This window comes from Episyrphus balteatus, chromosome 3, assembly GCF_945859705.1.
Source record: "Episyrphus balteatus chromosome 3, idEpiBalt1.1, whole genome shotgun sequence".
Lineage (NCBI taxonomy): Eukaryota > Metazoa > Arthropoda > Insecta > Diptera > Syrphidae > Episyrphus > Episyrphus balteatus.
Genome location: NC_079136.1, coordinates 35,420,763 through 35,447,927, shown reverse-complemented (window position 1 = coordinate 35,447,927; position 27,165 = coordinate 35,420,763). Strand labels below are relative to the sequence as shown.

At 30.6% G+C, this 27,165-nt stretch overlaps 1 protein-coding gene across 7 annotated transcripts in view; it reads right to left on the bottom strand.

The window, feature by feature from the left end:
• Positions 1–27,165, bottom strand: part of LOC129916605 (band 4.1-like protein 4) — a 282,511-nt gene that overhangs the window by 9,612 nt on the left and 245,734 nt on the right. For 3 of the 7 annotated variants that reach the window (XM_055996638.1, XM_055996637.1, XM_055996639.1), the window contains 8 exons: positions 26,101–26,364; positions 20,234–20,569; positions 19,099–19,482; positions 18,750–18,995; positions 18,550–18,663; positions 18,326–18,472; positions 17,170–18,265; positions 1,567–1,796 (listed from right to left, as the gene is read on the bottom strand). In XM_055996638.1, coding sequence (XP_055852613.1) covers positions 1,567–1,796; positions 17,170–18,265; positions 18,326–18,472; positions 18,550–18,663; positions 18,750–18,995; positions 19,099–19,482; positions 20,234–20,569; positions 26,101–26,364 — 2,817 coding nt within the window. The remainder of the gene's footprint in view (positions 1–1,566; positions 1,797–17,169; positions 18,266–18,325; positions 18,473–18,549; positions 18,664–18,749; positions 18,996–19,098; positions 19,483–20,233; positions 20,570–26,100; positions 26,365–27,165) is intronic. The other 4 variants (XM_055996640.1, XM_055996641.1, XM_055996642.1 and 1 more) reach the window with 4 other exon arrangements.

Below are 27,165 nucleotides of genomic sequence, written 5' to 3'. Positions count from 1 at the left end.
TTTTTTCTAAATGATTTTTGTATTTCAATTTTTTTTTTTCTGATTTGATTTCGATTAGTTCAAAAACTTCCCTAGTCTGATACCCAATTAGAGGGTTTTCACTGTAATTTCAAAAAATAAAATGAGGATTGAACAAAAAAAAAATCATTACCCTTTGAATGTCATCATCATGGAATTAGTATTAATTGAAAAAGTTTACTCCTCATCATAACTTCTTTGGAGAAATTAACGTGCAATATGGTAAAGGCGTTATGACGACACAAAAGTGTATGTGTCCTTGTTTTCTCTCTATCATTGTATATACCCAAAGGATTTTTTTTTTTTGCAGATTATACAAGTCAATTTAATTTTTTTGTTACGAAAGTTTTTTTTTTTATAAAAGGAAAAAAAAATACATGTGGCAACTTTGTTAAATTTTAATTTCATAAGTTTCAATTAGATTTTGAAAGAAAACAATTACGAAAAAAGGGTCATTTCAAAAGACCACTTTTACTTAAAAAAAAAATAAAAAACAAAAGATTCTTCATGCAAAAGGTAAGGACACTCTTCAACTCTCTTTTTAGATATAAATATAAGTTAACTACTCGTTAGTTTCAAGTTAATGTAGAATTTCAAGCGAATTCAATGAATTGCCCTACATTTTTGCGACTTATTTATAAAAAGGAAGTTTTATAAAACTTTTTAACAAAGGCCAATGTTTCAGGTTGATGATGTTTTTCAACCTCAATTTTTTGTTTTGTTTGTCAAAAAGTTAACTAATTAGCTAGCGGTCTTTTGGTTTGCTTTGTGACCGTTAAAAAAGTCACTCTTAATGGCAAGTAGCATTTTCAAAGCAAAGTTACTATGAAACCATGTCAAGGAGTTACATCTAAGAGGGACACTAAATTGAAATGAAAAAGTAAATTACAATAATTGTTTTTCTATTTTTTTTGGGGTTACTATCTAATTTAATCTATTCATGTTGCGGAAAAAATGTTATTTGAAAAAAATAAACTGAAAAATAAAGTTTCTTTGATCGGATTTTGTAAACAGAAATAAGGTTTTGGAGATGGAAAACATCTTAAACCTTTTGAGGTTTTTCTCTGAAGTAGAAGAATGTTTTCTTGCAAATTACTTTAGCCTTGTTTTTTTTTTTCTACAAACTCTGGTAGTTATTTTTTTTTACATTTTGAACACAGGGCACAAATGGCTCCCACTTTCAAATCACATTTTTTTTTAATAAGGAAGACAGAAAGTAAAATTGAATTAAATATAATTTTAAAAATTTATCAAAAATACAATATAATTAGAAATATAATTTTGTGAAGCTCAGCGATGTCTAAACTAAAGGTTTTATGTTTATTTATTTGTGCTAAAAAAATGCAGTATGTTTGTAAAAGCAATTGCTACTAATGAAGCGTTAATACCCCATATTTAATTAATTATATGAGTTTATGAAAAAAAAAAAAATAAAAAATAAAACTATAATTAATATTTAATCAAAATAATAAATTTATATTTACAAAAAAAAATAATATAATATTTTATGAGAGCAAAAAATAAAAAAAAATAGGAAATCCAACTTACCGTCGGCTACTTTGGATAATTGGTGTTAGTATTATCTCTAAGCTGGAGGATTTATTTTGTGTGTTAATATTATGATCAACAACACTAGAAGTAGTGAGGGCGGTGTTGGTGGTGTTGGTATTGGTATTGGTGTTGCTATTATTATGATTGTGCTGATGCTGAAGGGAGGACATCTGATTTTGATTTTGATTTTGGGTGAATTCCATCAATCCCTCATTACTACAGGGGCTCTACACAAAAATACACATACACACAATACAACGCGTGTGTGAAGTAAGGATATAAATATTTTTTTTTGTTTGGCCGAATTTTGTTTGGTTTTTAAAATATTTTTTTTACTTACAAACATGCGGTAAAATAAACACACAATTGAAACAAATAAATATTGTAAAGTAGAACAATAATAAAACATTGAGATAAAAATATAACACAAAAAAAAAAAAAAATAACATCGGAACGAATTTTTATTTAATTTATTTCAGGCAGCAGGCAGACTTTATTTTTATTTATAAAATAAAATAAAGGGTTTTTGAATGGTTATATATTTTTTTAATGAAATAAAAAAGGAGACACATAAAGTTTTAATAACACTCACATGCAAATTTGTTTGGTAAAGGTAATAATATACCTATTTCAAAAAATTGGATGCAGACAAATTGGTTAACACTTGTTCTTTTTTTTTGTTTTGTTTATTTGAGACCTGAAATTAAAATATGAATACTCATATACGAGAAAAAAAATAAAGTATCAAGCTCTTACAAAAGATTTATTTTTTTATTTAAATTTAAGAAAAAATTATTTATTATTTTTCGAAAACAAATGAATGTTTATTTTTTTTTTTTTTTTTGAAAAATTCATTTCTAGACTATATAATAAATGAAAAAGACTGACAAAATCAATTTAACCATCTCAAGCTAATTGAAAGAAACCTGCTATAACCTGTTTTTCAGAAGGCTGGATTTCAGATCAACCCAAATGCAACACTTATACTCATATGATACTATGATAAATGATTTCGAGGTTTTTCTTATTACCTGATCTAACAAAACTGAAATCAAAATAATTTGACCATGATGTTAATAGTAATTGGCCTTTTTATGAACAATAAATTTACTTTACGTTACACCACTGGGTCGCTAAATCTTGTTGAAATTGTTTGACAATTTTTATTAAAGCTTTTGTACAAAATAACTCTTTAAAATTGAACCAGTCATTTGGAAGATAGTAAGAAATTCGAAAAATAAAACACTTTTACATTAAAATATAAATTTTTCTGAAAAACTGTTTTCTCTAAATCTATTACTTGAATTTTGAACTGTTATTTTTTGTAAAAAAAAAAGTTTCAAAGAAACTTTTTGTAGAGTTATTAAACTCTGCATACAGGGGGGTTACCCGATTTTTCATTCTCTAAGTGAAATTCGGATTATACCGATATTCCCTGTTCTAAATATCACATAGACGCTGAAACTTCGCTCGATATATAGGGACGTGGGATATAAAACCCTTTTCCCTATACTCCTTGTTTCTACTGAGACATGAAAGCTTCTCATTTTGATTTTAGTTATAGATTGGAATTATATTCTTCTGCCAAGAATCATAAACTTGCTTTTTGTAGTCCTTCTTCGCATTGTTTTCCATCTTGTGTCAATGGTCAGGTCATAAGAAAACATTGTTCCTCTTTGAAAATTTGCTCCGTTTCGTACATTTCGGATTATACTTTTAAACTCCTACTTTTTTATCTAAAGCCTTCCTTTTTTTTATAGTTTTTATTTAAATTTTAATTTCGTAACCGAAATCGATTACTCCATTCTACATTTAACGATAATTACCGATAAGTTTGTATGTTTTTTTTTTTTATAAATAAATGATACAACTTCATGAAAATTCAATCCAATTAATATCTATCACAGAGCAGTTATTTAAAATTAAAATTAAAATTTAATGCATTTGTTATTGCTGAAACCACGAAATTGTTTAATTATTTTGCCAATATGGGTCCTCAAAAAAAAAAAAAAAAAAAAAAAAAACAGAAAAACTAATTAATATTGAAAAACCATTTATATTTATTTGAATTTCATCATCAAAAATATATATAAATCTATATAATTTCCCTCTCCTTACATTATTATTTAATTCAAAACAAATTTCAATATCCTCCTAAATACAACAAAACGAAACCTCTGATGTGCATATTTTGTAATTAACATTTTTCGGTTGCAATTCTAACCGCATTTGTAATACTCCAAAAACAAAATTTCTACCCACAAATAGCTAGCTGCAACAACCCCGAAATAATGAATAATTCCAATACACGTTGCACAATATTGAAAATAACTCAAAATCCATATAACAGAGATGATAATATTGTCACGTAGTAGGTTGGTACTGTGTGGAAACAACAATTCTAAATGTAATTGTACAACAATACTCTCAAAACTAAAATCAAATTTAATTCAAATGTCATCTACACATATATCTAAACACACGATTTGTCTCTGAATTTCGAAAATTCACAGAAAATCAATTTTTAGACAAAACAATCAGACATACATAATGTAAAAAAAAATCAATTGTTTTTCAATAGAAAATCAAACTGAGAGCTATTTCAATTATATTACACAATAATATGTTTTGTTGGAGTATTATTGTTGCATTAGGGACGTGTTAAAAGTCTATATAAATTGATGAGTGTGTTGGTTTTTGTCAAAATATGAATAATTGTGTAATTGCAGAGAGAGACTAGACATTCAATATTCAGGAATGTTCTTTCAATTTTTAATTAAAATATTTGTAAGTAGGTATTTCGTTTTTAGGGAAATCGAGCAAAGCACTACAAATAAATTCTGATGGCTTACAAAAGTAAATATATAGAATATTTTGTTATTGCGGGAAACAACACTTCAGTAAGATTTAATTAATTTAGGATAACATTTATACTGACGGATATATTGCTAGAAATCAATCAGAGCTAGAAACTTGTATGAGCTATTGCATCAAAAAAATAGTCCTATTTGCAGGTTCTTAAAAAAAAAAAACATTCAATTTGATTAAGATGATTTTTAAAAAGCTCTATTTTGGATTTTGTCCAAATAGCTCAAGTGGGTCTTAGGAGCACCTGTCCAAATAAAGATATGGGAATTATACTATACTCCAACTTTGGACACATGTATGCTTTATAAATTGTAGCTAGATCAGAAGGGGTGACCATTAGACCGGAGCGACATTATATGGGAAAATATAAATAAAATTGAAAAATAAAAAATGTACCCCCGCAAAAGTTGCATAGGTTACAAAAAAGTATTAAAAGATTGTTTTTATTTTTAAAATAACCGCTAGAGGTTGTGCAATATTGAATTGAAAATAAAAAAAAAAAAAAAACAAGGAACAAAATGGGCTTATAAAACACATTCCTATCTTGCATTTTTCTATTTTTTTTTTTTTTTTATTAACTTCTGGATTAATTCTTCTTTAAAAAGTCCCAATTGGTTATACCTCATTGCAATTGACGCATGTGTAAAAAATATGCCAAAATAACAAACATTAGATTAGGGTTTGCAGAATAAATAACATTTTAAAAAATTTTCTTAGTTAAAAACTTTATTTTTACTTATTTTTTGAATTAAGTTATTTTATAAATTCCTTTTTAGTACCATTTCTGGACTGCAAAAAAAAAATAATAAAAAAAAATAGTAAACATACATTTTTGCATTGCAATACGCGACCCCTAGCGGTGGGAAAAAAAAACATGGAATTAGTTTTAGGAATATATCCAACTTTTGAGGGGAGTACAATTTTGAATTTTCAAAAAATTGAATTTCGCTTCATTTTTTTACATCTTTGAAAGAAACTTAGGCATTTTACAAATTTTTGGCGACATCGAATATGTTCTCATTCCATATAGTGGACATACCTAAAATCGAAAGCTGTTCAGTGTCCTCGATGAAAGTACCTACCACTCATTGTAATTGGCTAAAAGGGTGTTTTAGAAGCATTCAAGTCTACGCGATTTCTTATTCTTTCATTGTAAAATGATCTGAGGGTCAGAGTTTAATGAGCTTATTATATTTTACCATTAAAGTTCCACATGTGTGTGAATCATTTAACGAATATGAAAAGCTGAGTGTAATATCATCAGCGGAACAATTAATAGGATTATAGAAGTTTCAGAAAGTAGATCATTAATATTATGCAGGTCTTCTTAACTTGCTTGACGTTTTTTCATACGTAAATGAGCTTGATATTGAGAGAACCGCATGTTTTTTCAGCTAAAATTTAAAGTTTAGATACGTTTTACTTTGCGTTGGGCGCCATTTTATTGTTTTTAAACATTAAGTATTATAAATATCTACCTAACTAAAATTAAATTAAAAACGTTATAGTTGAATGTTTAAGATTAATACTTAATATAGCAGTGCTTAGTGAGTAATTCGACTTTATTGGTTTGAAATCTTTTTACTTTATACGGTTACATTTATTTACCTCCAATAGATAAAAAAAGCAATAAGACCTCGAATTGAAAAGAAAAGTGGTAGGATAGTTAACCAAAACATGACTCTATAATAATACACAGTAGTACTTGCAGAAATAAACCATACAAAAAGCTAATATCGGCAAGACCACAAACAAGCCTCATGATACACTTTCAATGCAAGAAATGATAAGCCCCTAGAGAAGCAAAGGTTAGAAGAACCATCTATCCCCCTTCTCTCCTTAACTTTTTATTATGATTAACCCAAAAGACTAAACTGACAATTGCTTATTGCTATTTATGCTACACATTAACGTCTCCATAACAAGGCGAATAAACTTCCTTTAAATAAGTTTATTTGCCCCCACACTCTCCTTATAACCCCAAACAACATAGAGAAACTATGATATCCCCAAGAGTGTCCTGGGATATTCAAGAGGGTGTGTATGGAACTTTTGCCTGGAATAAAGCTGAGAAAATGCTTACAACAACAAGAATATAGTATATATTTAGGCGTGTTGGCCGCCGACACCGTCATAATTCCAAGGATTTTAGTTACATTATTATATAGTTTCTGTTCTAACGTTCTCACAAGGAGGAGGCTGTGTGAGCCATTTTTTTCGGTTTTATTACGCTCTTGTTTTTTGATTAAGTTTATTTGCGAGGTATAATAAAAATAAAAATCTAACAAACACACACACAAAGATATCCATAAAACAAATAAAAACACAAACATCTTAAGAGATATAGTTAAGTGAAATAAACAAGGATGAGATCGTTCTCTCGTCCTTCCGTTTTTGTCTTTGGTTAAAAGAAATTCAAGAGTTTCCCCGATCCAAAATGTCTTGAAATTGTTCTAAGAAGAAAAAACAACAAAAGAAATAAGAAAAAACAACGAAAAAGAAAGAAACTGGAACTTTTTTTAATGACCAATACGATTATGGTCATTTCACTTTAATCGAAATGTTTGCAAGGATTCATCGAGCATCTATAAGCTATATCTGTATTGAGACTGGCTGGAGATTATGCTTACTAAGTGCCAATTCAAAATAGAAACCAAATGATTGTTTATTGGGGACTTTGTCGACAAATTGTCCGCCACAAGTACATCCCGGATTACTACTTCCTGGTTCTGGTATAACTTTGAGTCAGCTATAGTCTGTCAGTCTGATATTGTTGTGTGTATTGAATTGAAAAATATGCCAAATGGACAAAGTTCACATTGCGAAAGGACAATTTACATTATTTGAACAAGACAATAAGTGGCAATATGTTACGTATTTGTGTATAATATGTGTAAGTAGTCAATATAGTTGAAGTTTTTGTTCGATTATTTGACTAAGTGGAGTAATTGAGAGGATTTTATTGACACACATCATTCTAAGAAAAAATCGAATAAAATTGGTCGAAAAGATAAGAAGAATGAAATCAGAAACAATTTTCGAGGATTTACCCAATGAAAGCTTGAGTGTGTTATTGTTTTGAAGTTTTTTTTTTTTCATCAACATAAGAAGAAAAAAAGCTAAAAGAATTATCGAAATCCCCAAATCTGTTAGACAAATATTGGGTCTGAGCTGAGATGTAATTTTATGTTTCGGGTTGTTAAACAAAAATTTTTAAATTAAAAAAAGTTTAAAACAAAAGGCAAAAAGTATCAAAGTAGGAAAAAACCATTTAATATCCTTTTAATGCTATTACTTTGATTTTTTGTTTAAGTTAGCACATTTTTTTACATCTTTCCTATTTATTTTCATAAAAACATAGTTGGCATAATTATATATAACGACAAAATAATTTTTTTCATTGAAAAAAAAAAAAAAAACAAAATTTATATAAACGCCATTGTCCGCCATTTTTTAACCACAATTTTGAAAAATAAAAGTTATTATGCTTCAGTGTCCTAATTTTCATGACTTTTCGTCTAGAAATGGCCGTGTAAATGATTTTTGACGCCATAAAGCACCAAATGCACCACTGTGCGTCGAGGAGAATGATAAAAAGTCAAATCCCTCTTGACCGACTCATATTTAAATCTTTAACTAGTTCATAGCATTCATTGTTTGTGTCAACTTAATTTTAACTTTAAATTTGTAAAAAATAATAATTTACTAATTTGTCTATAACAATTTAAAAAAAATCGTAAAAATAGGAATTTTGCCATATTTCGACAAATTTCAAAACGCCGAAAGTCCTCACCCAACTGGAATAATTTTTTTTTCAACTTAATATTTAGCTCATATAAGAGTTGCAAAAAGCTATTTTATTAAAAAAAAAAAAGATGTTAGGGTGGTTAATTTTTTTTTGGAAAAATACCATTTTTTTAATTTAATTTCAAGCTTTAGAGCCAATGCGCTGGCAGAAGATGTTGATTATATTTTAACTTTTCCGCGCTATTAAGATTTGAAACTCTAAAAAAAAAACGACCCACCTTATTAACCACGTTCCCCTAAAATACTAAAATTTACAGTTTGTTGATGCTGTTATTTTTATAAGAGTCATTAAATCATCGACCAAAATTGTGCGTCTGAGAACAATACGACAGTTACTTTTGAAGGTGAGCTGAATAGCTCGCCGTTTGAACCTCAAAATCGTCAATAATAGAATTAGCTCACTGTTATAATATTGTTGTAAGATTGTTATAATTTGTTTTAATAATCCATTTTAATAAAATCTATCTTGTCTAAATATTTAGGTATAAGAAACGTATATTTGGAAACTTTATAGAATTTAAACGTAGAAAAATAAATATGGACAAACTGCTGCAGACTTCTATACACTATACCTGAAAGAAATCTTTCTATGAAAATAGGGCTTCCAGCAAATTAACTCGAAAAACTTTAACTCTTAATACCTGGAAACTGTCGAGTGTTTTCAAGCGATTTTTAAACCGACAGCGAAGTTTAAAAAATTGCTTTATTTTTTCCACATAAAAAAAAGCTAAGAACATAGGTTTTAAAATTTATCGATTTTACTACTTAGTTCTTTTTGAAATAATCACCTACAACGTCAAAACTTCTCTTTTAAAATAAGAAATTTCATAAAAAACTGTTCTGGTAAAAAAAAAACGAAAGTTTATTAAGGTTCTAGAGCATATAGCTAAACAACCATTTAATTCTCTAACAACCCTTGGATTTCTGAAGACTTCCTTTTAAGTAAATTACAAGAAACTGATCCCCCATATCAACAAAATTTCTCATCCTTTTTTTTTTTTTCTTTTAACATATCAACATACACAAAGAATTTCGATGAACACATCATAATGTGGAACAATTAACAGGAGAGCAATTAAATGAGTGTGACAAAAACACACACAAACTCTTTTGCAAAACATTACACATTTTAACTTCATTGTTCCCTCTTGAGTTTTTAATTAAAAATTTAACAAGATTTCCATGTACTGTTGTGCCATATACCTACACGGGATGTGTTAATTTGCTGCCAAACACCAGAACCCTTGTTTTCAAGTTTGCATCACAGCAACAAAAAAAAAAAAAACACCCTACTCGCCCGATATTTTTGGTATGCGACAAAACAACTCTTAAATGGCAACAAAGATACAACAAAACAATTGTATATCGACAGCAAAACAACAAATAAAAAATATTTACAATTTTGAAAAAAAAAAGTAGAAAGAGAAAGAAGAAATGAAATTAATTCTTCTTCAAGCCATTACCCTAAAGGGTCACAATTTAATTATTTAGCAGATTATTTGCATGCCTATTAACCCAAAACCATTAGTATATACAGCGGCAGCGGCGGCTCGGCAAACTGTACTGGCTTTATAGGCTTGAAGTTGTTTTTGTCGTGATGCTGATTCAATTTTGATTTCCGCCCGCACTAACCAGTGTTTGAAATGGCACAATTGTGCTAAGGAGACAATTGGAATTTTTCATCCCAAAACAAGCCGACGACGACTACAACGAACACCAAGCTGTCAGGGCGGGTTCCTGGTTGTTTGGACGGTTTGTATAAGCCTATATTCCAGAAATAAAAGGGGGAAGCAAATAAAAGGAATCTCATCGCCGCCGTCGATTTCATTGTCGATGTCGTCGTCGCAGACAATAAAGCAATAAATATGAGTTCCGTACTTCTTTAGTGCCTGCTTTTGCTTTGCTTGCCCCCTGAAAACATTGATTTCGAAGAAGTATTATTCGGCCTATTCCTTGTTAACTCGGGCGTTCATTGTTTTCTCCGGTAGAAATTCGCAGAGATATGATATTGAAAGGACCAAAAAGAGGACGATGAATGTATTTTCGAGCTCGCACTTCTTGATCCTGGCTGTTTTAATCTTACACACACAATTTTTAAGGGCCCTAACCCCTCCCCCAATCTCTTTGAGAGATATCTTTTTGTTTAATGTTATTTCTTCGATTTTGCTCGTAATTTCGTATGGGTTTGTAATTCGACAATAATATTGATTTATAGACCTTTTGTTAGTCTTTCTATCCTCCCTTCCCCCAACTCCCCTATACTCAAATGCTATAAAGCCATCAACAAAACTGCTGTTGCAGAGGTCATATTGTATACATTTTTGGCGTTTGGTTACATGCGAGGGGATATAGGCAATTTGATATCAGCAGCGAACAACCGAGATTGCCTTTATGATTTGTTATTGATATTTCGGACGTTAAGGAGCCAATAGAATATATTCGATTTATTAAGGATTTTATGATTGGAAAAAACACAAAACAAAACATAATCTTATCCCGTAAAATAATGAAAATAATATAAAAATGTATCAAAAATAAACATGACGGAGGGGGAGAAAAGATATTCAACACAAATTGCTTTTGTTGTCAGTTTTTGTATAGATGTATGCAAAGAATATTTTTGTTTGAAATTCAGGTAGTGTAGTTTTTAAAAAACGTTCTTTGGAAGAAAGTTCTGATTAAATGGATAAACTAACAAATTTTCATTAGAGATTCTAAAGTTCCTAAAAGCTTTGGTCTCCTTATTTATGCAATATTCAATGTTTAATAAATATAAAGAGGAAATAACTTATTCAAAACATATTGAATGGCTTACATACATTGAACTTTGAAAATAAACCATTTATGTTTTTACTCGGACAGGAACTTACCTACTCGAAAATTCATACTTACTTTTCGAAGTAAATAATAAATGCAAAAATTGAATATTTAAATCAACTGAGGTAATTGAAGTTTGTAAGATAAAAAAATATGAAAGTTTCTTGGTAGAAATCAGTAACTAAAGATAAGACTATTTAAAGTTAGATCAAATTTATTTGAAAGAAAGTTAAAAAGTTTTCCATTATTCAAAAAAAAAAAAAAACTTTCTCAAAAAATGTAAAATTTCTTTTAAATTTTGCATTTATACTGCATGGAAAGAGAGTAACTTAATGTGTTGACTGGTATGTTTACCATAATGTAAGGTTGAAAACTTTCAACGGTCTACACCTCAAATCACCAAAGATTAGTACATAATCAGAATATAGTCCACTGAAATGTTACATTAACCTAGCATTTTGGGTAGGACAAGAATTTTTTGTTTTGATCTGTAGGAGAGGTTAATGTGAGTTTATACAATCTAGTTTTCGTGGTTGAAAGTCCCCCATTTGGCCACCATCTTGGTAAAAGTGGTTAAAACTGTTTTTTACCGATTATAACATCGTTTTTGTAGATAATTAATTTTTCTACAATTTTTCCTATATAAAATTGAAAATTAGAAAGTTATACTTTTTCAAGAAAAAAAAATCTTGCAAGGGCCATTTCAAATATGTGTTTCATTCGTACAGAATATCCTTTAAAAAAGATATTTTTGTGAAATTAAAACTCAGATAAACATCGACTTTAATGTGTGTAGGTACAAGACATTTTTGCATCCGGTTTTCTATTTTTTTTTTTGAAAACACATAACAGCATTGAATTTTGAAAACTAAATTAGTACTTAATTGCATAAAACTAAAACCAAAAATAATTTCGTAATTTTTTTTTTCAAAGTTTTGATTTTGAAAATATTATTTTTTCAAGAACTATTTCATAAAACAGGTTTAATTAAAAATGTAATAAAAGAAAACGTTTTCGGCTTTACAAAATGGATAACACGTAAAAGTAAGTATAACAGTGATTTTTTTTCACAAGTAATGCAATTTTTTAGAAAATTCGTCTATTTTCAAGTTTAACTTTCTTATTTTAAATTTTACAGAAAAAAGTACGTACATTAATCAAAATTGTAGAGAAATAAATTAACCACAAAACGAATAAATATTAACATTTTATTAATAAATATCGTTTAAATTTTAGAAAAATTTAAAGTTTTCAAAAAAAGGAAAATTTTGAAAAAAAAATTCATACCATTTTTGGATAATTTTCCTTTTTTTGAATTTTTTTTTATTTTTCTTTGATTTATCTAGAATTTAAACGATATTTATTAATGAAACGTTTGAATAAACTCAAAAGAATTTGGCTTTGCTCATAAAAAATTAATTACAATTAAGTTATTTACAGCTGCAAAAATTTTTTTATAGAGAATCTATCTATTGTTGAGGTACTTATAGTCAAAGTCAAGAGTATGGTTTTTGGCTTTGATGACTGATATTGCAGTCTTAAAAAAAATCGTTGAAGTTTGAAACAAAAAGAATCTTAAAGCTAAATAAATAGCTTTTCTAAAAATAATAATCATTTTATCAGAAAAAATTTCCTACTTTCTGAAATGAAAAATAAAAACACATAAGATGTTTTTTTTTAATGATATACCGTCTATCGAAAATCACTAAAAAAATCACAATTTTTTTTTTTACTTTAATTTTTTGGGGTATTGTATTTATGGTTTCTGGAGATTACATAAGTAATTTTCAAAATAGTTTTTTCAAAATAAAAACAGATAAGTTTTTTAAGGTTTAGTATAAAAATTAAATTTCTAATTGTGTTTTTTTGGAAGAAGTAACTATTGCCAAAAATGAGCTTTAAAACTGGAGTGTTGAGATATTTTTGATTTTTGATTCATGTGTGCAATTCACACGTGGAGTGAAACCTTAAAAATCATTTAAAAAAAATCGAAAAAATATAACTTATATGAGAGCCTATATAACTTTATATGACAACCTACAATAAATTTTATACCATCTGAAAGCTTATTGTTTCAGCTCAAAATATTTATATCGACCATGTCTATACAACATCTACAAAAAGAGCTAGAATTTTTTTAACCCAATTAGTTTTCATAAAAAAAGCAAAACAATCAATCTCTTTTCTCTTGTAACGCCATTTAATCCATTTTTTAAAAGACAACCTATAATAAATTTTGTATCATTATTATTTCACCTTTAATAAGACGCTTCAATCATATTTCTACCATGCCTACAAAAATAGTAAGAATTTTTTAAAGCCAACCATGTCATGTGTGATATATTAAATGGAAGGTAATATTATCAGCATGCGTATTAAAGTTAAATAAATTTGTTATGTGCTCTAGATCAAAAGATATAACGTTTTTAGAAAAAGAACATCTTTTCACCGTTATCTCAGAATTTTGAATATAAAATTTATTGAAATTTTGCACAATATAAATTTCATTCATCTATCTATTAAAACATTATGATCAATTGATTTTTCGTGTCGCTTTTTCGTTTCATCTTGTTCCAAATCACTACGATACTAAAGAAGTTTTCACTTCAAAAACACCCTTTCACCGAATGGCCCATTTTTTTTTATTTCCCCAATTCCAACTGGAATTGGAATGAAGTTGAAAACTCGTTTATTTATTTTTATGCATGTCGTTTCATATGTTGAGTAATATTTTTTTTTTTCTTGAATTGGCAATCTGATAATTTCAATAATCGAACTAATCAACTAGAGCTAATTAAAAGAAGTTTTATACCTTTCCATTTTAACAGTTCTGAAATCAAATATCTTTTCATTAAATCACAAACTTTTATGAATTCTCATTAGATTTGTTTTTCTTAAAAAAATACTCGTTGCACGTGACGTATATCCAATTTCTTTCATGTATCAAATCAACCCCTTTCACTAAAATCCAAGTTGGAATTTATTTCTACCAATTTATTCGAAGAGATACCACAAAAAGCTTGTCTAAGCATTTTCTTTCAAAGTCGTCTATCTAATTTTATGTCTGAGGTTTGATTTCTATATGAAAATAAAATCACCCCCATATTGGCATCTTTTCTTGGGGGGTTATTTTCTTGATATCGATTCGACTTTGGAATCTAAAATATTTTCACTATAAAATCGTTTCTCTCTCACTTTGCAACTGCCCCAAACAATAAATGTTCTTCGACAGTGTCCTTTTGTCCAAACTCGTCCACAAGCAATCCTTTTTTTTATGGATGAATTTTCTTTGAAAATATTATAGCAAAGTGCCTACCTATTCTATTTGCATTGCGTATCAATATCAATCAACTTTAAGAATGAACTCAAGACTCTTAGCATGTCTACCAGGCTGGTGTACCTCTAGATGGTAGATATAGGTAATGGGCATTATTGGCTTAGCGTATATATAGACTTAGAAGAGGAATAGAAATATTTGCTGAAAAAGGATATTTTCCAAACAAAAGAATTTTTAATTAATTTATTTAATTGAAATAAAATGAAAGCCCAGTCTTTTGAGGGGAATTGAAAGTGTGAGTTATTGGTGGGATTTGTGGGAAGGTATAAAATAAATTTATATGAGAAACTTTAAGAAACCCCAGACACTTAGAATAAAAGATTCAATATTTGCTAAAGAAAAATCGATTTTTGTTTAAATTGAAGAATTTGAACTAATCAATTACTTAAACATCATGAATGTAGGAGTAAAAATACGTACAAGAAAAATGCTTTTCAAGCGAACAATACCAATTAATTATGTAAAATTTAATTAAATCAAATTTTCTAGCAAATACATATTTGCGCAAAAAATTTCAATACCAAAGGTACAAAAAGAAAAGAATGCGAGACACCATGTCTGTGTAGGTAGATATAAATACAATTCAGTGTTGTGGAAAATATATTTCTTCGTCCTTGCCTTGTGTAGAGAGTGAACGACAGGATATAAATCATACGCATGAGGAAAGTACATTTTTTGGGGACATGGTCTGTTTTTTTTTTTTTTTAGAAAATTGGGAGGAAACCAATTTTTTTTCATGTCTGCGAGGTGTGTAATTACTTTTTTGACCTTACAAATTGTTGCATCCCCTTTAATATCCTGATTTTTGTGAATTCTTAATTTTTTTTTCTGTGTATACACACTTTGAAGTGAAGGGCAATGGTTTTTGATTGTTCTTTGTATAAATTTTGGAAGTGACCAGGCAGAAGTAATTATTGTCTAGACAAGTTCATCAAGGTTAAACACAGAATGATTGTAGTGGCTTAAAGGTTGGTCAGTAAGGTATTTTTTAAGGATAAACTGTCCGTTGGCACCACCTGTAATACTAGCAGATAATTTTATTTTTAAATTATTTACACCCTTTCTAAATGGGTTAGGTTTTGTTTGCTAACAATATAATTTCCTTAATGCATAATAAGGTCTGATAACGAAGTCGAATGAAATGCTAATTAAATACTAATTTGTTTCGCAAACCATTAACGAAGATCGCATGAATTTAGAGGGATTGAAATTTCAGCTAAAATAAGTCTGAGATTAGTGGACAACATCTGAAATGATTAAAACAATTAAGTTTGGTTAGCACCCGAATTTGTAGCTTTTTAAATAAAAATAAAAAAATAAAACTGGATAAACATGTTTTTTTTAGGCTACTACAGTTTTTTGGTTATTCGAAATTCCATTAAAATAAGACTGAAGTTAGCGGACCATACTTTATAGTTGACATCACTGGACAAAAAGTCAAAATTGGGAAAAATTCGATGAATTAAAAAAAAAAAAAAATATTTAATGCACATATTTAGCATTGATTTTTCTTTTCAATGCAGAACATTTTTTACGGACTTCCAAAAACGTCTTTTTTTTAATTTTTGTATGCTTGTTACCTCATAACTTTGGATTAAGTGAACCAATTTTGATAATTCTTTTTGTATTGGAAAGCTGGTGCCTGCAGTTCCATTTCAATTTCGTTCAGTTCTGGTTATATAAACTATGAGCAAAACCATTAAACCCAGTTTTGATCCATGGAAGTTTGTTTTTGTTTTTTTGATAAAAATGATCATTTATTTGCAATAATTTTTTTTTAATGCAAAATATTTTTATATTTTAATTTAATTTTCAATGCAAATATTTTTCATCTGCACATTTTTTTTTTCAAATGAAAATTTTTTTTAGTGGCAGTAGATAAATATATTTTTTGAATGCAAATATTTTTTGCAGTTGCAATAAATTATTTTTGTATATTATTATTTTTTAAACAAATAATGTTTTTTACAACCCTGATCTAAGACAATTCAAAAATGCTATACAATAGCAACCGATGTAATTTTGAGTAAATACAACAGTATTACAAAAATTAAGAACATTACTACCTTTACAAAATTTTTGCTTCGTAAAAATGCAACACCCAAAAAGCTTGTGATCTTCGAAAAACCTTCATTCCTACATGATTCAATAGATGGTTATTTTTCATAACTGGAGAAAAATAATTTAAAAACTGTTTTAAATAAATTGAAAAGTGTTGAAGTGTTTGAGAGTAAAAATTTAAGTTGTAGATAAAAACTAGCAAAATGCTCGTATATCGAAAGAGTTATTATTTTTGTGTAAAACAATTTCCAAGGGAATACGATTTAAATTATGCAAGATTTATTGTAGGTATTCACTATTTATTGAATTAAATTTTTCGAATTTTTAAGTCATTTTAGTTATCCTTATATTGATATTAGACACAAACATGAAGTTTAAAAATTGGATAAAAATAATAAATTTAAAAAAACTTAAAACACTTTGATATTGATCAATCATGCAACACAAAAAATTAAGCTTCACCAATATTTTTAATATTGATGATATTTCATCATAGTCATGCGACTAATCTTTTTTGCTAAAAGACAAATAAAATTCAAAATAAGTTAAGAAAAAAACAAATATCATGCAACATTTAAAACTGCAATATGACTAGCAACAATTTTTTTTTACCAGGCAACATTTTCATGCAACACAAAAAGACACATAATGCACTATATAAAGAAACAATTCTAGAGTGCACAGTAACATATTGAATCTTTTTTACTCACATTTTGTGTCTTATTTTCCATTGCAGTTGCATTTGTTCGATACGCTGCCATCTGTTGGGAATTCTCAATATAAACAAGTGGTCCCACCGAAGGCCCTGAATCTTTCGGACTCATTAACTTATTATCAAATTGATAATAAACAACATCATTCGCTGTTGCCTGTCGATTACTGCGACTCCGATTGGCCGGACTAAATTGATCATACATAACGGGTGATACAAAATCTGACGTTTGAACACCCGAAATATGATAAGCCGCAGCTTGTTGCTGCGAAGATGATGCCGACACCGATTGTTGTTGATGGCTTCCTTGATGCCATGCATCACTCAATCTCCCACTTCCCAAACCCGAATTATAATCACTCCTACCACTGCTGTGTACGTACGATAGGAAAAGATCAGATTTACCCCGATGCAAACCGTTATGCGGGTAACCAGCACCCGGATTATTACCCGCCATCAATTTCTTCGATGGACGTCGCGTGGGAACACCAATATCAGACTTGGCACCCGTACCACGTGACACTCTAACACCACCACCAGGATAATAGCCCCCCGATGCCGAGGACATGGGACGATTATAAGGATCTAAGCAATAACCATCACCCGCATTTGGATTATTCAAACTGAACTTGTAGTGGTTATTTTCGAAAGTTGTGTAATTTAATAAGCGATTATTATTGGCAACTTGTTGCGCTGTCAATGGTGCCGTTGTAGAGGAAGATGTTGCTATTGGTTTATTGTTGACAGCTGTCACCTTTTTCGAATTCAAATTCGAACTCGAATTCGAATTGTTATTATTGTTAGTTGGAAATGAAGAAGAAGAACTATTATTGTTAGTAGAGGAGGAAGTTGAATTATGTATTGGAGCCGGGGATGTGTATTTATAGCTTTGTTGCTGGTTGTGTTGTGATGTTTGTTGTTGTTGTTGTTGTTGCTGACGATTAGAAGAATATATTGAAGATTTCCTATTGTTACTCACGGATTGGTGATGCATCATGCTGGGGAAGGCTGTCGAACCTTCTCGCGGTCGACCATGACTTCCCGATGAGGCACCTGAGGATTTATTTGTTCCATAACGGGTACTATCACTCGATCTGGAAAGTGAGAAAAAGGTTTGAAATAAGTAAAGAATTGGGTTTTGAAGTTTAACAAACCTTTCGGACGAGTAGGCATAATCCTGATCAGCTCCAAGACCTGAATCTGTATGCTCATGTGAGACCCTAAGAGCTGAGTTATCCAAGGGACTTAAGCTCGAACCGGTCGGTGAAATAAAATCACCCATACTCATACTTGACATCATCCTGGAAAGAATCAAAACCATGGTTAAACCGTGGTTAAACACAGAATTGGGCTTTTTTTTTAAAAATGGCGCCCATACCTAACTAATCCAGAATTACGATCACATTCCCTAGACGAGATTGTACTAGCCGAACGGATCGATCCACTTTTCGTTCCGGAACTATCGTTCGGATTCGAACTTTGGAAATACAAACTGACAATACATTTCAAATTCATCAACAAACTTATCAACTTATATGTCACACAAGCATGACACATGATCGTCGGTCATCATCTTACCCTCTTATCCGGTCCACTCGATTCCTATTGCTCTGGCCTCCATTGCTCGTAGTGTTGCCACTGCTATTGCTCTTGTGAATCTTCAAGTTGCCCGACCCCGTACGCTTTGAATGGTTCGTCTCAACTACCGTGTAGGGGATTTCTCGAAGCTGGTCCTCAGTCATGCCGGCAGTGTCGACCAGGTCAAATTGCAAATGCTTGGCAAGTTCGCTTGACCAAATGCGATTTCTAGAGTCCGATGGCGATCTAAAAGACGAGACACAAAAAATTCCATAAAGGTCATCATCATTAGAGAGAGAGAGACCCATCATCGATCATATTTGAGACCCCCTAGCGTCTTCAAACTTACTTGTTCTTTTTGTGACGACGCGACTTATGATGCGAATGCGTATCCGAATGACTATCATTACTGTGCAAACTTCTAGCCACCATACTGCTTTTTGATACTGAAGCCTGCTGGACAGAACTCTGACCCAAGCCATCGGCCTGTCGCCGTTGCACCTCTCGCCATTGACTCGTCGAATCGATTAGTTCGCCAGCTGAGCCGCTCGCCGACAACCGATGACCCGAGTAGCTTCGTCCTCGGCTGCTGTCATTCTCCGATCCGCCAGAATTGCGACGGTGCCGCGATCTGCGATGTTTGCGGTGCGAGTGATGAGATCTGCCCGATTTGCCAGATCCACGCGATAATTCACTCTCATTATCTGAAGTGCGGCGGTGTCGGTGCTTGTGCCTTATAATTTTTTCATCAAATTATTTAGCATTTTGCGTTAATGTGGAAAAGAGAAAAAGAATACAAAAAAAAAAGGTAAGAACAGGGTGGTCTGAATTGAATGAAAAATTTTAATGGAATTTTAAAATTTTGTTTGTGAATTAGATTAATTTGAACCAATTCAAAAGAGAAAATTGAGTTATAAATGTTCGTTAAGTAATAAAAGCAACTGTAGAATTGGGTTTGACAGGTGGGAACTGTAAAAAAATTTGCGGAAAAGCTCCATTACAAAGAATTTTGAACTCTTCGGAGCTGATCCTCGTTTGAAGATCAAAATAAGAACAGGGTGGTTCGAATTGAATAAAAAATTTTGATGTAATTTTAAAATTTTGTTTATGAATTAATCTAGTTTTTAACCAATTCACAGAGAAAAATGAGTTTTAAAAGTTCGTTAAGTTTTCGTTAAGTAATAAAAGTAAGTGTAGAATTGGGTTTGACAGGTGTGAACTGTCAAAAAAATTGTGAAAAGCTTATTTACGAAGAATTTTGTAAATTTTTTGGAGATGATCTTCATTTGAAGATCAAAATTTCTGGCTTCTTTTCGACAACTTCCACTTTAGTCCTTTCTTTTCAATAATTTTAATTTAAAAAAAAAAAAACACCCTGTTTCCATATAATTACTTATACCATACGATAATCTCGATTAAGGACCATAAAACAAAAAATCCCCATCAAGATTATAAAATCCATGTACATATGTATATTTACTTACCTTCTTGTGGAATGTGAATCATTTGAAGAATGACTCTCTACAGAGCTAGATCGATATCTGTGATGGCTATGGCTGTGATGGCTGCTGCTGTTGTGTGTAGGAACGTGCGTACTATGACGCGTCGTCGAAGCTGAACGCACCGATCGTGGACTTGATGAATTGCCAAATAGATTACGTTGCTGCGACCTGGGCCATGGGGCACTGCGTGTACTTCGTGGCGAGTCAGGTGTTATTGTTGGATTATTGTGATTATTATTATTGTTATTATTGTTACTATAAGGACGGATGCCAAGGCTAGTTGGTATGCTGTAGGTTGATCGATATGGACTTTCGTAGCTAAAATTATAAATAAAAAAAAATTAAATCATATTATGGATCTTGTTTATAAAAATTAAGGGAACAAATGCGATAGATTGTACGTGATTGGATTTTTTTTGTAATCAATTCAGGCTTTAAGTTTTGGTTTTTTTTCATGGAAATATTTTGAAAAGTTTGATTTTTTGAAGAGTTATTAAGACAAATAACACTGGTCAACAAGGTTTTTGCCCCAAGAACCAAAATATACTTTTCTAGTAGTTTTTGGGGTGCTGAAGTCGAATCTGAAGTCAGAAAAATTTGATTGGCCTTCATTTTTGAAATATAACCGTTAGAAAATGTCACAAAACGTAATTTTGGCTGTTTTCGAGGTTATGTTTTTATGTGGAGTAATTAATTGTGAATAAATTTGTAACGGTGCTTTTAAGAGCTAGTTTTATTCTTTCAAAAAATGTTTTAATCTTCCCGATACCTCTTTTATAGCCCGAGATATTTAAAATTTAAGTAGCGGTCTTTGAATCAGGAACAACACTGGCCAACCAAATTACACTTTTTTGCCACAAGAATCAAAATATACTTTTCTGAAGGTTTTTGGGTTGCTGAACTCGAATCCACAATCAGAAAAATTCTATTAGCCTTCGTTCTTAAAATATTACCGTTATAAAATGCAAAAAAGGGTTTTTTTTATAACGGTTATATTTCAAGAACGGAGGCTAATAGAATATTTCCGATTGCGGATTTCAGTTCAGCAACTCGAAAACCTTCAGAAAAGTATATTTTGGTTCTTGTGGCAAAAATTCTGTGACCAGTGACTTAAGCTTTAGATTAAGTTTAGTTTCTCTTTGACTTATTAAATGAAACTTAAGATATCTCGAGCAATAAAAGAGATATCGGGAAAATTTAAACAGTTTTTGAAAGAAGAATATATGTTCTTATAATAACCTTTACAAATTTGTTTTTAATGAATTACCCCACATAAAAACAGAACCTCGAAAACAGCCAAAATTACGTTTTTTGACATTTTCTAACGGTAATATTTCAAAAACGAAGGCCAATCAAATTTTTCTGACTTCAGATTCGGATTCAGCACCTCAAAAACTACTAGAAAAGTATATTTTGGTTCTTGTGGCAAAAAAAAAGTTAAATTTTGTTGACCAGTGTAATCTAATCTTAGTCTGTCCATTTAGTAAGAATGGCAATCATCATTTACAAATTTTTAACAAATAATTCAGAAAAGGTTACAACTTCGAAAAAGTGATTATTATTGGTAGAAGAACTTTTTTACAGAAGCTTGAGGTACACCCATTAAATGATAATAAATACCTACAAATTTAGGGGTCTACACATTTTTTTCTAAGGCACTAGTTTTCGAAAAATGAATTTTTTAAAATAAACTACATACTATATTTAATTATAAACCATGTATTTGAGTGGTTTTTTATTTTGGATTTCAAAAATGTTTATCTTACCGAGGAACGTGAAAACGTGATAAATAGAATAGAATAAAAAGTTATCGGTTTCAAACAATCATTAGGTAATTTAACTTTTTCGCAACATATAAACTTGAATATTGTTTTATTCTTAGGAAAAATATAAGTCTTTTAGATACTTTTAAAAAAATTGACAAAATGATAAAAGATAAAAAAAAAGAATTTTATATCGCTTTTTGCATAATTTAATTTCCTTCCAAAATGTATTCCTTATTTTTACTAAACGTATAGATATAAAACCAGATAACCGTTTATTTAGAATATATACCTATTTGTATTAAGCCGCATTTTGAAAAAGCTTATCAAGCACTAGCTATACTTAGTTTCTTTAGTTTCAAGTTGAATAAAATAAAATAAAATAATTTGTACACTCGGGCGTGTGAGTGTTTTTATTTAGGGTAAAGTCGGGTGATATGGCACCACGGGTGATATGGCACCCTTTCAATATCTCCCACTTAATGACTTCTTTTCAAAGCAAAAAGAGCAAAATAGAATTCAGTCTGACGTAAGCTTTCAGTGGATGCATTCGGATCCTCAGTAGCCATTGCCACTTAAATTTAAAAAATGGACAAACAAAAAAATGAGTTCAATTTGAGCGAAAAGTTTTTTTGTGTAAAATTGTTGTACGTGTGATTTCAAAAGTATTTGACGCTAAGGGTTCATTTTAACACAAAAACAACGGTAACGGTTGTATTTTTGTGTTTGCTCATTGCCAGCAAACGTGATTATTCGTGTCATTTGAAGAAAACAGAAGTGTAGTCAAATGGGGGATATGGCACCCAAGAACTTCGGGATATATGGCACCGGTGCCATTTCCCCCGCATCTACTTTTGAACCTATTTATTTTTCAACTGACAATTGCATTTACAAAAAACTTCAGCAAACCAGGCCAAGTGGACTCAAACCCAGATCACAGCAGCCGTTGGAGCTGTTGAATGTCAAAAAAAAGCAGGACCTAAGCATTTTGCGATTCCCTTCACACTTCACTACATTAAGAAGGCTTCTTAAATGACCAGAACCTAAAAGTTTGCCAAATAGCTTTCAGATTGACTGAAAAGTGCGGAATAAGGCAGTAATCATAATTTCACTTTTGGTCTCATGATTCGTGTACGTCTTTTAACAACACATGCAACAAGTTTTACAAAAAATATCAAGAAGAAATAGGGTGCCATATCACCCTCCATTTTTTCAATCATGTTTTTTTTAATGGTTTTTATTTTTGCAAAAAATAACAAGAAATTATCTTTGAATTACACTTATGTACCTATTTTGCATTTAAGAAATAGTTTTAAAATAAACCTGCCTTTGTTCGAAATAGATATCTTCTTTATTTCTCAAGTAATAACGAAAAACAAAAATGGGTGCCATATCCCCCGACTTTACCCTAGTATCTTTTTTTTATTACATTTGTTTTATATTGCCTAGACTTGAAAGTAGATATCATCGACTTGCTTACTCCATATAAAATGGATTTCAGAAAAGCTTTCAAATTCTGTGACCTCGTTTCTTTTTTTCAAATTTTTTGTCAGGAGTATAAAGAGTTTGCTGTTTTTAACTCAAAGCTAACAATGTTTTGTTTTGATTTTAAATTTATGTAGATATATTAAGTTTTAATGTGAGTTTATAAGAACTTAGTGATAATGAGTAATTAGGAAAAGCACATCGAGAGTTGGAATGTACACCAAGGCATTTAGGTTTTAAAGCTATACTATACTATACAGGTCAATTAAATGAAAAAAAAAAAATGTTTATTTGTATGCTGAATTTAACAAAACTTAAACCAAATTAATTCACTGAGGGAAAAGCCACCATAAAACAACGTAAAATCAATGAAAACCACATTGATTTAACTATTATTCGAAATGATTTTGCGTTGAAGATGAACATTTTAAAATCAACGTTGAAAAAATGTTAATTTTTGATGGTTTCGTATCTTAAAGTCACATAAATCAAAGTAGTTCATCTTTGAAACAACGACATTTTAACTTCAATTTATTTTTTCCCTCAGTGTAGAAACACAGCAAGTGGCTTATAAAGACTTTTTAATACAGCTACTATTTTCAGTGCAACAGGTACATATTTTTATAGAAAACCCACTTCCGATGACGATACAGGAATACATTTTGGCATGAATATTTCATTTGCAAAGAGAACCAGGAGCCAAAAGAGTACATCGAAATATTTTGAATTAAAGGATGGTTTTTTCTATTACAATTATGATTTTTAAGGGTGAAAGCTATCAAACAACTAATATAAATTGGTGGACAGGGAAAAAATAAACGCTCATACTTTAAATATAACTACTAATGTAGGAAACAAAGATGTCTAAATTTGTGAAAAAGAAGGAACTGTAATATTACACAAGTTCTTGCCTGTTTTGGTGTTAAATACATTTTAGGTATATTTAATCTCTTTTTTATAAATAACCAAACTAAAAAACAAATTCTGTTTTGGTGTTCCGAAAACGGATTTGAAGTGAAAAATGAGAATATAAATACATACTCAAAAAAATTTTTTTTGTAAAACTTTTTTAAAAATTTGAATACATTTTATTCTAAGGTAGGCAGCGGGGATACTAAAATGTCTGTCTTTAAATTTTTTGAGGTAAAAAAAAAATGCATAGTAAAGGTACAAAATTGTACATACTGTTGTAAATACAAATTAATGAGTATAAACTGTTTCCGAAGATCCGAGGAAGCCTTCATGTTAAAAATACCATCTCCCAAAAAATTGAACACGACCGACTCAGTTGGTATTGCCATGTTCAAAGGAGAGATCCTGAGAACCCCGTCAAAAAAGCAATATCATATAACGTTCCAACACGAAATAAAAAGAAAAGTAGGCCTAAAAACTCCTGGTACAAGCAAATGCAAAAACACCAGCATTCAGTTGGCCTCAGAAACGGAACAATACAAAACCGGGAGGCTTGCCGCCGATTTCTGAGGTCAACCCGGCGAACCCCACGGGCGGATCACTAGTGTGAAGCAGTAACGTGGGAAGGTTATGATCCCCTCGACATCGAGATCATAACAGCGCCGAGAAAAAGGAAGAAGAAGAAGAAACTGTTTCCGATATGCTCAAAATGTGGAGAGAAAACGTTCATACTTTATATTTTTTTCAAAGCATTTATTACTTTTTATGAATATCATTCTCAAAACTATTTTGGTATGGAGAACTAACAGCTATGCAAAATGTCATGTTTTTACCTAAAAGTGTTCAATTGTTGAGCAATAATAACTTTTTTTTTTATATTTTTTGAATTTCGAGTGAAGGGAATTTTTTTATCTAAATCATTGCTGAGAACAAGTCATTTATGTTTTAAATGTGCTTATATGATACATCCTTTCCGTTCTTTTTTTTTTTTTTTTTATTGATTTTGATTAAAAGCTTAAACCTTACCTATTGCATAATCCTTCTTCGTCTTCTGAAGTACCTAGTCATATTTTAAAAAGGCGTACTTTCAGAGTAATAAATTCAACTTTCTTCTAAATCCCTTTTGGAATATAAATATTTTATTTACACAGTAAGAAGGTACTTAAAGTTTGTTAATACCTCTTAAAATAAAAAGTTCTACAAATTAAAAAGAATCTTATTAGTAACTTTCATGTTAAGCCTAATTGCAAGATTGTATCTTTAAATAAACAAAAACAAAAAAAAACTTAACAACACCCAAGAAAGAAAAAAATCTCATAAAAATTAAAGAAAATAAAAACAGTAAAATTCCTCCATTGTATTATGTTGTTTTTTTTTTTTTTTCTAAGATTTCACACAGCTTTGCTTTGACTTTTTTTTTTTTTTAATTTTTTTGTTTACACACCCATAAACCATCAGAAAAAGGAAACTTTCCTAATGAGCAACCAAACCCTTTAGCTTTTCTAACCAACCCCTTGATTGATGTGAAATGTAATCCAAGAACCTTGCACAAGCACATCAAGACTTCCATCACACCATCATGATGGTTAAATGTATATAAGTATACAAAATCAAGGAGAAATTTATATATATGTAAACAAAAACTCTATAAAAAAGAACCGTTAAATAAATTGCTGGACTATTACTTACGTCTGCACGGGTTGCAGTATGGAAATGCTTTTAATTTCCTGAGTTTTTCCAACGTAACTTTCACCATTTTTACCGCTACCGCCACCGCCGCCGCCAATCCCGTTTCCGCAACTACCACCTATCCCGCCAGCGCCACCACCGATTCCACTCAGAAAGTCATCCATCACACGCCTTGGTTGCCGCTTCGATGGCATTCGTGTGAATGGGGGTGGTGCTCTGCCAATGGACAGTGCATCCTTGGCAGCTTGTTTTTCCGTTCGTCCACTGCAACAAAAAGAATACAAAAATAACGATATTATTATGTTGGTAGAAAGAAAAAAAAAAAAAAAACACTAAAAATATCTATTATGTTAGAAGGGAACACATGCTCCTTTTGCGAGGAGCTTGCATCAAGAGTTGCTATATGCATCCAGAAATGGATGGAAAATATAGAAGATGTATAAAACCCAAGAGAACATGAACTGGACAACCATAACGACAATGTAAACCAAAGCCACCCGAAGTCATTAGTTGTGAATAAAATATCGCACTGTGATACACTACCACCACGGGTAGATAGGTGGTGCCCTCTGCTATAAAGCAATCTTATTAAAGTTTCTGGTTATGGGAGAGTTAAGTACATTGAATAAACTCTATGAATATATCAGGGCCGCACTGAAGGCTACGGTACAAAAATAAAAATTTCTAATTATGAGGTTTTTGCAATACCTACTTTCAGTCTTGGTAAAGAACTTGCTTGATTTTAATGTAATTATACTTGGGTAGCCATTTGCTCGTATGTTTAATTTCTCCTCACTACAGCACTCAGGGCCACATTCGAAAGCCTTTTTCAGTGACCTTGATCTAGTTTTAACGTCCTTCAATTTTATAGCTCAAGCTTTTGGAGATTATCAACAACCTGCAAACTCCATTTGATTACTAGGTTTCTCTCTATTTCTTGGCCCATTTAGCTTGACATTAAGACTTTGTTGGCTGGTCGCTTAGTCCAATTTCACGGTAGGATAAAGACAGTTCGTCAAATGCAGTTTTGCTTTATCGTTATGCTTGGACTATTCTCTTTGCGAA